The following is a 13,332-nucleotide window of genomic DNA, read 5'->3' as shown; positions in this document are numbered from 1 at the left end:
AATGTGTATTGCTGTAAAGTCCCGCACAATTTCAGGAGGACGAATGTAACAATAGAATCCTCTGATTTTGAGCCAAAAATGACATTTGCCAGTTTTAAAAGGACTAGTGGTGAACTAAAGCGTTTAGAAATAAGAGAGACTGAAAATCGAGGATCTACAGGAGGCTGTACAGCCGTGTGGGGGCGGACCACTACAGGCGCGCACTGCACGACGCGCGTTTAGCGCCGGCGCGTCGGCAAATAACCTCGTTCTGCATTCTGACTGTTATTTATAAGCTCTTCTCCGCTATTCTACCGTCGCTCTGAAACCAGTGATTGCAGCTGAAGAGTGATCCGCCATGGCTGCGCTGTCGGGAGGAGAGATGTGCATCAAATACCTGATGTTTGCCTTCAACCTGGTCTTCTGGGTGAGTCTGGAGCGAGAAAATGTTTGTCTCTTTTATGGCTCCTGTCTGTGTTTAATTGTGTGCTCGTGTGTGTGTGAACTGTGAACGTGTGTGAGCGGTGCGTGCACGCGCATCAGTGTGAGCGCAGGTTACTATAGTGAATGAAATTATACGGTGTCCCAGATGTAAAATCGTGCCGAGCGCTTGCGAAGGGTGTCGGATAGTTATCACAGGATGTTCTCGTTTAATGATTTATGGCACCGGCCACCACCGAACACAAAGTGCCCCAATGTTTGTGGAGACCAAGCGGGCTGGAAGAATAATCCCCAGTGGCCAAGTGACCCAGTTCTACCGCGCACTCTGGACTACACTCTGGAGTTTGCGCGCATGGCATTTTAATAATTGAAACGAGGGAGCAGGGGGGCTTTATTGTGGTAGAGACAATAACAGATATAATATTAACGAAGAGTTCCGCTCCACTGGTACTGGCCTGTGTGTGTGTGTGCCACAGTGCAAGTGCGTGCATTGTGAATATCCCATGTAGGGTATTCGTGTCCCACTGAGCCTGTAGGGTGTGTCTGTCCGTGTGATATGTGCATGTGTGTTTGTGTGGTTTCAGATGGATGTTTTGTCCTTTTATGAACGTTTCTAATTTGTGCAGCTATATATAGAGCTATGCCAAGTCATTCATTACAAGAGAGACAGGGATTTCCCCGTGTGTTCGTGTAGGTTTTGTGCCAGAGAGAAACTATCCCAAAAAACAACTAATTTGCAATATTCAGAAGATTTTTATTAATAATTTCATTTGGTCGATCAGTTCTAGAAAATGCACAGTGATGAACAAGCAATTGCAAAGTGTGATTCTTTAATCAGTCAACAGATTCTAGGCTGTCACTAAGGGTCAGTACACAGGAAAGCTTACTCAACCCCTCACATCCTCATGTAAATGCAGATGCTTCCCATTTAAGCAAGAACTAAAAATATGAAACACTTTGGTCATAGATCAGCTCATGCAGCCACAAATCGCAGGGCTCACATATCTGATCACAGCTGAATCTAATCACAAACAGAACACATGTTCAGCTGTGTGTCCAAGAGCAAGGTTGACAAACAATAAAGACAGCTTCTGGTTGTGTTGGAATGGGAAGTAACAGCAGCCTGTTAAGTGCAGTCTCCCTCAGTTCAGACACCAGAGCAGTAAATATGCTGCTAAGCAGGTATTTTACAAAATGTTTTATGTTAACGTGCCTGAACAGAGTCCTCTGTGCTGCTCCCTAAAAGATCATAAAGCCCTGTATGCCCGCATGACTTGAACTGAGGTTTTGGTTACAGGAAAAAAAACTGTCTGTGAGTGGACATGAAACAAAAGGGAGGAAGGAACACAGGCAGGATTTCATATCACATAAACAATGGAGGTTAATTTGTCCAGTAACTCTCTCACTCTTGCCACTCCCTAACCATCTAATCAGGTGATCGCATGAAGGCGTGGCATTGAAAACGCTTTCCTTTTCCACCACCTTTTCCTTCTTCTTCCTTATTGGAAGAAATCAGTTGTTGAACTCTCGTAGCAGTGGATTGCACAAACTGAATCAACATGGTTGTCCTTGGGGGAATCAAGTGTGTGAAATATCTCATGTTTGTCTTCAACTTTTTCTTCTGGGTAGGTCTACTTTACTTTTTATCACATTTAATGACGTGTGTGAGAGATAGAGAGCCTTGTACCTCTGTGACAGAGCCTTTCTACTGGATAGTACAACATATGAGAGAAAATACACTAAAATGTTTACACAAAGAAAAGCAGAACAGAAGAATATAGATAAAGAGCACACACAGTGACACTCACACAGTTTGAATAAAACGGACTGCCACCTTTCAGCTCTCAAAGTTAAAAATTCACTGGCCTGTCTATACTGAAAAGTCTTGAAAGTAAGTGCCTGCGTATTCACATTGGACACTGGTACATTACAGACATCTGTAGTCTGAAGAACAGATTTTATTGAACTATTTTGTTCATATACTGTGTAAAAAAAACTGAACAAGTAAAGAAAACACTGTTGCAAAATAGAGTGCGAACACACCTGCGTGTTCCTGGATTTATGTGCCACTTTGTGCCAATATTAAACAGAAAAGCAGCTGAGTAAGGGAATGTGTGAACATACCGTCCTCTTCTATTATCTGTCTCAGACTTGAAAAGCAAAAGTGTAATTTATTTGTAGGTTTTTTTAGGAATTTGTTGCTGCAAAGGAAATGAACTGTGATGTGAGTAGATATCATTCTTTGTTCTATCGCTGTGTAAGTATAGTTGAGCAATTTGTACTGCTGTGGAATAAGAATCATTCCTCAGCAATTAGAGGACACCATTAAATTATTGCTTCCTGCAATGGGTAGCAGTGTGTAAGCAGAATAGGAACCGAGCCCTTTGCTGACTAGACTCTAGTGTTGTTGTTTTTTTATATGAAATACGGCAGACACTATCCTGGACTGAAATCTGAACAGAAAGACTGCAAACATGAGACCTGAAGAAGAAGTCCAGATGGGGCTTGTCAGTGCAGATTTGAAATGACAACTAGAAGCAGCTCTGAGGAGTTTTAAATCCAGACAGCAACAAGACTTTTTTTAACTGATGTTTGACGATTTGGCTGACAAGTGGGAAATACTCAAATATGGAGAGGGCAGATGTATTAAAGTTGCCTGAACTTTAATTGTGCAGTGTACAGAATACATTTACGTGCAGTACTTTACGTTATGCGAAAATCTATGTTTTTGTGTGTTTTAGCTTGCAGGCACTGCTGTGTTTGCTATAGGCCTGTGGCTCAGGTTAGACCAAAAAACCAAAGGCCTATTCGAAGGGCCAGACTCTCCACATCTGTTTTATACAGGTAAGATTCTTTGATTTTGTTGAGCAGAAATACTATTCACTATCACTAAAACAAAGACTGGTTTATGTGAGCTATGTGTTCTTGTATAAATGTATATACGTGTGTGTAGGTGTATATATCCTGATAGGAGCCGGAGCACTAATGATGGTGGTGGGTTTTCTGGGATGTTGTGGAGCCATCCAGGAGTCGCCCTGTATGCTGGGACTGGTTTGTACTAGTTATTATTCTTGTAGCTTTTGCTTGATATTTGATTAACTTTGTGTGAATTAACTGACATACCATTTTAAACTCTAGCAAATTTTTTTTAGTGAGCTCACTTGACAGAACTTGTAATCCCATTTTAGCAACTGTGGCTTGTAGACTGACCTCTGTCTCACTAAGAAATATGAGATGTCTGCCTTCATCATTGTTTACTTACACTACAGCGGTGTCAAGGCCAGAGAAGAGTCTCTAGATTTCTCTATGCATGCGGCTTTTGTCCCGCCCCGTCTGGCCATAATCTTCTTGTACTAAATCTCTCGGGAGGAGGAGCCTATGAAAATTGGGTTTAGCTACACTCAGCTGACCTTACATGTCCGCACATGCGTGCATAAGATATGTGCACAAGCATGCATGGAGACAAAATATCAGCTGAGTTGAATTCTGTGTTTCCTTTGTACAGTTCTTCTTCTTCCTGCTTATCATATTTGCCGTTGAAGTAGCAGCTGGAATCTGGGGATTTTCCAATCAAAGCAAGGTAACGTAAACAAGTGGAAACTATGTTACAACTGTAACACAAACTGCTCAGGGTACAGTTACTGTGCATAGATATACTAGATAGTAGCACTAGAGGCAACACTATTAGAAAAAATACCAGGTTGGAAAAATACAAGCTGAAAAATATCATAAGTCACATAATGAGCAAGTCGAGTGCAATCATTTTAAAACTGTATTTAAAAGGCAAGAAAGACATATTACATTAATGTGTTTAAATTATGTATACTATAATCAATTATTTTTCCTGGTTTGCTCTTGTTTTGCAGGTGGTGAATGACATTACCAACTTCTATGCACAGACGTACAACAACTACAAGGAAACAGGAGATGAACGCCTACAAGAGACACTGCGGCTGATTCACACCGAGGTGAGTCACATCAGACATGTTATTAAGGGACTGGGGGCCTAGAAGGACTCTGGCTATGACGACTATGTTTCTGCTTTATTCTAATTCAAACTGACCCCAGTCATTTTTAAATTTGTCACAAAAAGGTATTTTCAGGCAAATGCAAGTTTTTGTTTTCCATAATGTTTAGAAGTAAAGATTCAACAAAATATCTGAAAAGTTCAACATTTTTAAGAAGTACTTACCTTCTTTAAGAGAGCTAGATGAGAAGATCGATACCATTGTGATGTCTGTATTTTATGTGTGAAGCAAAGGCTGTGAGGGAATTAATGTAGTTTCGCACAAAGGCTGGAAGGAGGCGGAACAGTGAACCTCCAACTTACAAAAAAAACCCATGTCTACCAGCACCTCGAAATATCACACATTACATATTGTGTGCACAAACAGAAATGCAAAAATTATTTATTGTCTTAGAGGGAATTTTGTGCTTCTTTGATCGGCAGTCTATATATACATCCAACACATCTTTATCTCTGCTTGCCTAGCCATCTCACTTGACGGTAAAACCAAAATGTTGAAATATTCCTTCAAAGTAACCAAAATGTCATTTTTTTTCCTTCAAGTCATCTTGTGCTCGTAATTTATGATTTTGTCCTCTGTTTACAGCTGAACTGTTGTGGTCCAAAGGGTATGAGCGAAGAAACTTCCAAAGAGATTTGTCCCCGAGGAGAACTACTTGAGGAGTTACTTGTTAAGGTAGTACATTCCTGCATGTGTATATAAATCAAATGCCAACACAACTTCAGTTCTTCAATCAGTAAACAGAGAGTTGAAAATAATATTTCCTATAAGAGACCTTTGTAAAGATCGAACAGATGTCACACATGCTTCATCTGTGAGTGCTGGTGGAATTACTGTACATCAAATGTGTAATTATGATCTGGTGTGTCACAAGTTTATCAGTCTTCCTTTTTGCAGACCAATTCCCTCAGCCTCCTTGCAAGTGTTACTATGGCAACAATGGTTTACTGGAGCCTGCATGCTCTAAGGCTGTCTGTTATGTGTGCCGTACCACAAGTCACGTTCAGCATAGGCATGAAGAAAGCTGAAAGGAATCATGCTTATCTGTTGCAGAGCTGTCCTGATGCCATTGATGAGGTGTTTGACTCCAAGTTGCACATCATAGGCGGTGTGGGCATCGGCATTGGCGTTGTTATGGTGAGTGTGCGACTGGTTTGACTGGAACTCATCATATTTCAATGACTGCAGCCCTGGAACATGAACACAGTGCAGATGTCATATTCTTAACACAAGTAATATCCCGCTCTCGTCTGCTTTCTCTTTCTCTCGCAGGTGTTTGGGATGATCTTTAGCATGCTCCTGTGCTGCGCCATCAGGAAGTCTCGGGAGGTGGTGTGACACCCACCTAAAGTCCTTGTTAATGTTGCATGATGTCATTCCTGGAGTCGCATGACTCTCCACTGCCAATAGAAACACTGCTTGTTCAAAGGGGGATAACTTAAGCAAAGCTGGGTGCAGATATTTCTGATTTCATACTACATCAGTTCTAACTGTGCTGCTGTCACTTATGCCCACCTTCCTGGACTAGATAGATGCGATGTGGTTGTTAGGCCCAACTATAGAATGGGTGTCATCTGTGCTTCAGTGGCAATGTAGTTCAGAAATGTGTAATTTTGTGGCAATTTGACTGAAATTAGTGTTTGTGAACTGCTAATTATCTAAACAAAAGATCATACTATTGTATATTGATCACATTTCTATTGCTATCACTTGGGGTCACCTACCGACAAGAACAGTCATAGTCCAGGGCTGAAAAAAAGGCCAACACCACCACTTCAGCACAAATCAGCAGTAGCCAATGAATACAGTTCCTTTTTCTTACAACACAGAAGTAAAATCATGGTGACTAGTAGCCAACTGAATGCCGAGCTGTAAACTATGACTGTGGTTTTACCCAGCTTGGTATTAGCGTAGCATTTAGATTCCTTCAATGTAAAGTTGTTTCATTTCTTTCTATAACCATCTCCTAATTTGCCCTTGTTTAAAACGCCTTTTGATTTTTTTTGTAAATGTCTTCTTTTTTATTCGTAAGATTTCTAATGTTAGCTGTTTATATGGTACATGCAGTTTGACAATGTATTTTATAATGTCCTGTTCATTTTACAGAGATTGGATTGATTTACACCATATGCACTGTTTCACAGAGACAATAATTATATGAGAGCCAAATAAAGTAAAATATACTCAGTTGACTCTGTATTTTAATATGGCCTACAGTCACATGCACACATATCAAGAGTCAAATGAGCTGTAGCTCTGTAACCTTTAACTAGGCCAGTTCTCGGATCACTTTGTAATATTTAATAACTAGATACACACGTGGACAAAATTGTTGGTACCCCTCAGTTAAAGAAGGAAAAACCCACAATTCTCACTGAAATCACTTGAAACTCACAAAAATAACAATAAATAAAAATTTATTGAAAATTAAATAATCAAAATCAGCCATCATTTTTGAATTGTTGATTAACATAATTATTTAAAAAAACAAACTAATGAAATAGGGCTGGACAAAAATGATGGTACCCATAACTTAATATTTTGTTGCACAACCTTTTGAGGCAATCACTGCAATTAAACGATTTCTGTATTTGTCAATGAGCGTTCTGCAGCTGTCAACAGGTATTTTGGCCCACTCCTCATGAGCAAACAGCTCCAGTTGTCTCAGGTTTGATGGGTGTCTTCTCCAAATGGCATGTTTCAGCTCCTTCCACATATGTTCAATGGGATTCAGATCTGGGCTCATAGAAGGCCACTTTAGAATAGTCCAACGCTTTTCTCTCAGCCATTCTTGGGTGTTTTTGGCTGTGTGTTTTGGATCGTTGTCCTGTTGGAAGACCCATGACCTGCGACTGAGACCAAGCTTTCTGACACTAGGCAGCACATTTCTCTCCAGAATGCCTTGATAGTCTTCAGATTTTATCGTACCTTGCACACTTTCAAGACACCCTGTGCCAGATGCAGCAAAGCAGCCCCAAAACATTACTGAGCCTCCTCCATGTTTCACCGTAGGGACAGTGTTCTTTTCTTCGTATGCTTGGTTTTTGAGTCTATGAACATAGAGTTGATGTGCCTTACCAAAAAGCTCCAGTTTGGTCTCATCTGTCCAAAGGACATTCTCCCAGAAGCTTTGTGACTTGTCAACATGCATTTTTGCAAATTCCAGTCTCGCTTTTTTATGAGTTTTTTTCAGCAGTGGTGTCCTCCTTAGTCGTCTCCCATGAAGTCCACTTTGGCTCAAACAACGACGAATGGTGCGATCTGACACTGATGTACCTTGGCCTTGGAGTTCACCTTTAATTTCTTTGGAGGTTGCTCTGGGCTCTTTGGATACAATTCCAACGATCCGTCTCTTCAATTTGTCATCAATTTTCCTCTTGCGGCCACGTCCAGGGAGGTTGGCTACTGTCCCGTGGGTCTTGAACTTCTGAATAATATGAGCCACTGTTGTCACAGGAACTTCAAGCTGTTTAGAGATGGTCTTATAGCCTTTACCTTTAAGATGTTTGTCTATCATTTTTTTTCGGATGTCCTGGGACAATTCTCTCCTTCGCTTTCTGTTGTCCATGTTCAGTGTGGTACACACCTTTTCACCAAACAGCAGGGTGACTACTTGTCTCCCTTTAAATAGGCAGACTGACTGATTATGAGTTTGGAAACACCTGTGATGTCAATTAAATGACACACCTGAGTTAATCATGTCACTCTGGTCAAATAGTTTTCAATCTTTTATAGAGGTACCATCATTTTTGTCCAGGCCTGTTTCATTAGTTTGTTTTTTTTAATAATTATGTTAATCAACAATTCAAAAGTAATGGCTGTTTTTGATTATTTAATTTTCAATAAATTTTTATTTATTGTTACTTTTCTGAGTTTCAAGTGATTTCAGTGAGAATTGTGGGTTTTTCCTTCTTTAACTGAGGGGTACCAACAATTTTGTCCACGTGTGTAGCAACTTTTTTGGTATCAAATTGATTCACTCAAATGAGCTGTAGCACTGTAACCTTTAACTAGTCCAGTTCTCAGGTCATTTTGTCATTTTTAATAACTAGATAGCAACCTTTTTGTTATCAAATTGATTCCCTGATAAATTGTTTGGCTTGCATGATACAGGGGGCAAAGAACTGGCAGAAGGGTGTGGGTGTTTTGCTAAAACTATCATTCATGCTAGCTTCCATGTGTGCAATGGAAAAAAAAACATTCTAAAAATTCTCTGGGCTTTCCCCCCCTTTGATATTAGTTACCGTTAGTGGTGACTCATGCAGAGCACAAACAATGCCAAGCACTATCTTTGTTTTTGGGTTATCTGTCACAATTAATTTATGGAAAATTTGTGTTTAAAACCAAGGAAGCAGTAGCTACAGTAAACAGTAGGGTTTATGTGTGGTTGTGAGTCTAGTTAATGTCTGAACAACTCACTATTTCCCCAAAAAGATGTGAAAATAGAGTTTGCGTTCCTCTGATTACAGAACAAGGAAGTCCACTATGATTTGGTTGTTGACAGCCGGGTGTTGCCCTCCCAAACTCCTCTCCCCCACCAAGAAGATAACACTGATTATAAAAAGGAGTGTGTATATTTGTGTTGATGTGTCCGTGTTATTCAATGTGTATGGCTTTGCATGTAGTAGCCAGGGTAAGACAGGAGGAAATAGATAAGGGAGAGAATTTTTTGTTGAATAAAAAGAGGAAGCAGACTAACATCAACACTTACTCACTGCACATTAAGACACAGCAGATAAAGGTTTGTTTAATAACTGCACATTCCACTCTGTACAGAGAGTAACGAAGGGTTGTTTTATGTTTTCTTTCTTACTGTTATTGCCAAAAGTTGCCTTGATTCAGAACAGGATGGTACAGAACCACCTTACTGTTTTATTGGCTCATAAAATGCAAGACACAATAATACTCCCATGAAATATAATTTATCATTTCTGTCGAAGCGCAAAAGCCTCATATTATAAATATATTGCATTAGGAGAAATATATAATTCAAAAAAACGGTGGCCACAAAAATTTCTGTAGCAACCTACATGAAAGTGCAAGCTTTTTTGTGTGACTTTTGAGTGGTACCTGAGTAAGTAAGTAAGTAGTGAGAGAAAATAGGTTCATGGCTTTTGTATTGGCACATAACACAATGTCAGTTCTCAGCCTCGTCCTCTGTGCTTTCCCAGGAAGTGTCTGCCAGTGATTGTGTGTGTAATGCAGTATGTGTACGCAGAATGGTGTCTACCCGGAGGAGACTTGTGACACACTGCAGCACAGCCAGAAGCAGCTCGTATTTACAGGAGACCGATTCAAGGCCCAAATCCTGTGTAAAAACTTTTGAAGGCATGTCACTCTTCCTACAACAATGCAAGTTTAGTATGCCATCCTCTAGAGGACCTTCACTCTGTATGGGGCTTGCATTGTGCTCTTGGTTACAGACAAGGTCGAAAGGGTGGGAACAATTTGTAATAAAACTCATGACCCTGGTCCGAGTCTGCAGGAATTGTCCTGGGCTGTGAGAGTAAATTTGTTTGGGGACGCTCAATAAAGCACTGGCCAAAAGTCGGGAAACAGGGACACCTATATTTGTGTCATTCGAAGCTGAGCAACTGTGGCTCAGTTTCAGGAGGGCATGGTGTAAGAGAAATTCAAATGTCCCACCAGCAGGCATTATGCAACCTGGTTGTAACACACACTTATGGAGAGGATTTAAATTGGAGGATGTGCATGTGGAGCTGTCAGTCAGAACGTGTGTATATGAAGATGTGCGTTTGTCCGATTGAACAGTTCTCTTTGCTGCTGTAGTTCCAGTCGCAGGTATGGGCTCCCAAGTTGTAAATAGCATGCGAATGGCATCTTGAAATGCACATGCATACTGGTCAGTTTGCCCTTCCCCTGAGCCACAAATGATGAGACTATAGGGTTTGACCTTCACCCTTTCTTCTGAATTATGGAAAGCCACATGGACATACCTGTTGAAGAGAAAAAGATGTCTGTTAACCAAACCTGATGATGAAAACATCAGCGACCAAAGTCTGCAGATGAGAGGTGTGTATAGTTCCCAGGTAATTCTTTGCATGTAAATGTGTGGCTTTGCAGGTGAGTGAAAAGAAAGGCATGTTTTCATACCTGTGGGGTCCCAGCAGTATTGGTCGACAAAAAGTCAGCTCAGCAATGTGCTCTGGTTCAATTCTCCAGCAGTCTGAGATTGGTGTGGCCCCACTTAACTGGGCAAAGAGAGACAGCTCATCTTCACTGACGCAGTCAACAAAGCACATCTCTGCCTGTGTGGCTAAGGCCAGGACCGCAGCAGACTGTTTCACTGCAGACAGAAGCACAGAGACACCCAAAGACTGCAGGTTTGCAATTAAGCACTGTAGTGACCTTTCCGTCCATGCACTGAAGTCCAGAATACTTCTTTCCTCTGTCCCTCCACAACCCACCTCAAGCACATCTCCTGTGTTAAGCAATCTTGGCTGCAAATACCCAGTGAATACTACAGCTTTAATTGGCTGGTGGTCAGTCTGAGGGTATGGTGTCGCAAAGTCCCTGTGAATCACCTGCCCCTCAATCAAACGTGAAGAGGTAATAGGGAAGCCTGATACAGGTGTATGTATTGCAGGGAAGTTGTCTTTTAAAAATTGAAGTGCAAAGTAGGGCAGGTTATCGATACACTTCCAGTGATTGAGCAGTTCACATGTGAGCTCACTAATAAAGGCACAGTGCACGTAACCGAGACGCATATGAAAAAATGATGCAAGCAGTTTTTGCACATAGTGATTGGCTGGTGAATGCATTTCTGCAGTGAAATCCTCCCACGAAACACAGCGTCCATGTGGGGCCACTTCCATGGCAATGAGATCATCCAGCTCCTTCAATGCAAATGCTAGCAGTTTGTCAGCCAAGTGTCTGGCAGTGGCAGCCTCTGCTGCTTCCAGGGAGTTATAAGAATGAGACACATGAGGCTCCCTGCTGGCTGTTGTGTGAATCTTTCGTAGTAGTGATGCCAGCAGCAAGATAAAGGTCTTGGATCCATCACCTGTTACTGTGCTGTGCTTCCAGACACACTCCACCACCATCCTAGTAAAAATAAAATAATAAAAAAATAAACATACACAAATAAATCTCAAGAGAGCTGACACTATATTTAGGGTTAAGATGGTAACAGTCAATGTCTCTGTGCTAACCTGGCCAGTGGATGCTCCAAGTGTAGTGCTCTGAGAATGTGTGTCCCACTGCGGCTCAACATCGCCTGTCCTGTGTCTCTGGTGAACAGCACCTGTCCTCCTTCAGGGCCGAAACTGCGAAGGATGACTGCCTCCAGGACACCCACTGTCTGCAAGACGTGTTTTAGGTGGAGATGCTCCAATGGCAGCATCTTCACTCCCTGTAATGTACCCACCCTGAAAAAAGAGGAAACAAGGTTTTAAAATGTCAGTATGCAATGCCCTTAAACAATATCTACAAACTTTGGTTTTTCATGTTTTGATACAGAAGTCATCTATACAATTTACTGGTTGTATTTAGCATCACAAGTAGTGTCTGAAAATAAAATGTTGACTGATCATAGACGGTTGAACGAAATGTTTGAAAACATTCAGATATTGTTGTTGACTGTGGTACAAGGAAGGCGTCAAAATGTACAAACAATAGCTTTTGTTTTCAGCGAACTTCCAAATCTTTACTAAAGGTTAAGTGACTATGGCACAGATCTTTACAGGTTAAGCGGATGTACAGTTGGTAAACACAGAATGTCTGGCAGGCCATGTGTTAATTAAGGGATTTTGGATTTCTTGGCTGACAGTTGACCTGGCAGCTTTGATAAAGAATTAGAGCAATAGCTTGAGCAGTGATGATGAAGGGGTAGATGTTAACTATGACTGATAAGGCTGAGGGTGTTTAAACATGCCATGTGATATTAGTGGGTCAATCACAGACGAAACATTTTCAGCATCATACTCCAGCAAACCAGCTGTGCATTGTAAACAGATGCTATGGGTGTCTTGGACTCACTAGTAACTTGGTGGGAGGTAGGGCCAGCAACAGAATCAGTTTTTGTTAGAGGTCAACAAACCAGGACAGACAGCTTTGAGTGCTAACAGCTAACATTGTTGAGGTCTTATTTTCCCTGTAAACAGCTTTGTGTAATCATGCATACTACGTAGCGCACTGCACATTAAGAGTCTATTTGTACAGCAGCCAGAAAGCTCTCAGTACATTTCAGTCCTAGTGAATGAGAGGTCTTTCGTTAACAATTATTGCTACTACACGTCGGTCGTCCGTGTTTACGTTGTTGGAAGTCCTGCCATGTGCTCTTCCTCTGTCAATATATTGTCGCTGAACTTATGAATGAGGTCGAATCACTGGTTTCAGTATAACTCAACTATTCTGCACACTCGATTCTAAATATTTCGGCTAGCTACGTTAGCATCTGTGTGCTAGGTAGCTAGCCGCACCAATGCATACAACTCAGTAACACAAGACGCAAGCTTACTTCTAAAGAAATACTAGAAATTGTTTACACACAATATCCTGATGTCAGGAAAAAGCACAACAACCCATTTACTTAAAGTAACTAAGTGACTTGATGTGACAGGACTCACCACCAGTCCGACAGGAACGCTCTCCTGGGTCGCCTAGAGACCGAAGCTCCTTTGGTGGTTTTATATGCTGCAGGTCATAAACGACTGCTGCCACCTGGCGTCTCACAAACAGCACTGCTACTCATGTAGCTACCAGTAACAGTTCAGCGATTTGTATTTGTGTAGATGTATTTAAAGAGGCGATAACTGTTACAAACATGGAACTTATCCAGTTTATGACACACACACACACAAAAAATGCTTTTTTAATGTTTAAAAACGTAAATTAGGTACTATATATCTAAATCCCCTTAATT

General features: G+C 41.1%; 2 protein-coding genes across 4 annotated transcripts; one reads left to right on the top strand and one right to left on the bottom strand.

Annotated features, from left to right (window-relative positions):
- Positions 1-54: 54 nt before the first annotated feature.
- Positions 55-6,635, top strand: cd9a (CD9 molecule a). 2 transcript variants are annotated; one of them, XM_022211222.2, is made up of 8 exons: positions 55-406; positions 3,162-3,264; positions 3,374-3,471; positions 3,926-4,000; positions 4,287-4,388; positions 5,034-5,123; positions 5,502-5,585; positions 5,721-6,635. In XM_022211222.2, exons 1-8 carry the CDS (start codon positions 338-340, stop codon positions 5,784-5,786), a joined length of 687 nt encoding a protein of 228 aa, XP_022066914.1. In that variant the 5' UTR covers positions 55-337; the 3' UTR covers positions 5,787-6,635. The 2 variants fall into 2 exon arrangements, with proteins under 2 accessions (XP_022066914.1, XP_022066915.1); XM_022211223.2 differs by lacking the exon at positions 55-406 and adding an exon at positions 441-2,045.
- Positions 6,636-9,150: 2,515 nt separating this feature from the next.
- On the bottom strand, positions 9,151-13,121 carry bbs10 (Bardet-Biedl syndrome 10). 2 transcript variants are annotated; one of them, XM_022187705.2, is made up of 4 exons: positions 13,037-13,121; positions 11,621-11,836; positions 10,563-11,513; positions 9,151-10,405 (listed from the first exon to the last, which is right to left on the bottom strand). In XM_022187705.2, the coding sequence occupies exons 2-4, from the start codon at positions 11,809-11,811 to the stop codon at positions 9,586-9,588; spliced, it is 1,962 nt and encodes a 653-aa protein (XP_022043397.2). In that variant the 5' UTR covers positions 11,812-11,836; positions 13,037-13,121; the 3' UTR covers positions 9,151-9,585. The 2 variants fall into 2 exon arrangements, with proteins under 2 accessions (XP_022043397.2, XP_022043398.1); XM_022187706.2 differs by lacking the exon at positions 9,151-10,405 and having other exon boundaries at positions 10,643-10,755; positions 10,877-11,513.
- Positions 13,122-13,332: the final 211 nt, after the last annotated feature.

Source organism: Acanthochromis polyacanthus, chromosome 8 (assembly GCF_021347895.1).
Source record: "Acanthochromis polyacanthus isolate Apoly-LR-REF ecotype Palm Island chromosome 8, KAUST_Apoly_ChrSc, whole genome shotgun sequence".
Classification (NCBI taxonomy): Eukaryota; Metazoa; Chordata; class Actinopteri; family Pomacentridae; genus Acanthochromis; species Acanthochromis polyacanthus.
The sequence above is the reverse complement of the archived record's forward strand: the minus strand, read 5'-3'. Positions and strand labels throughout refer to the sequence as shown.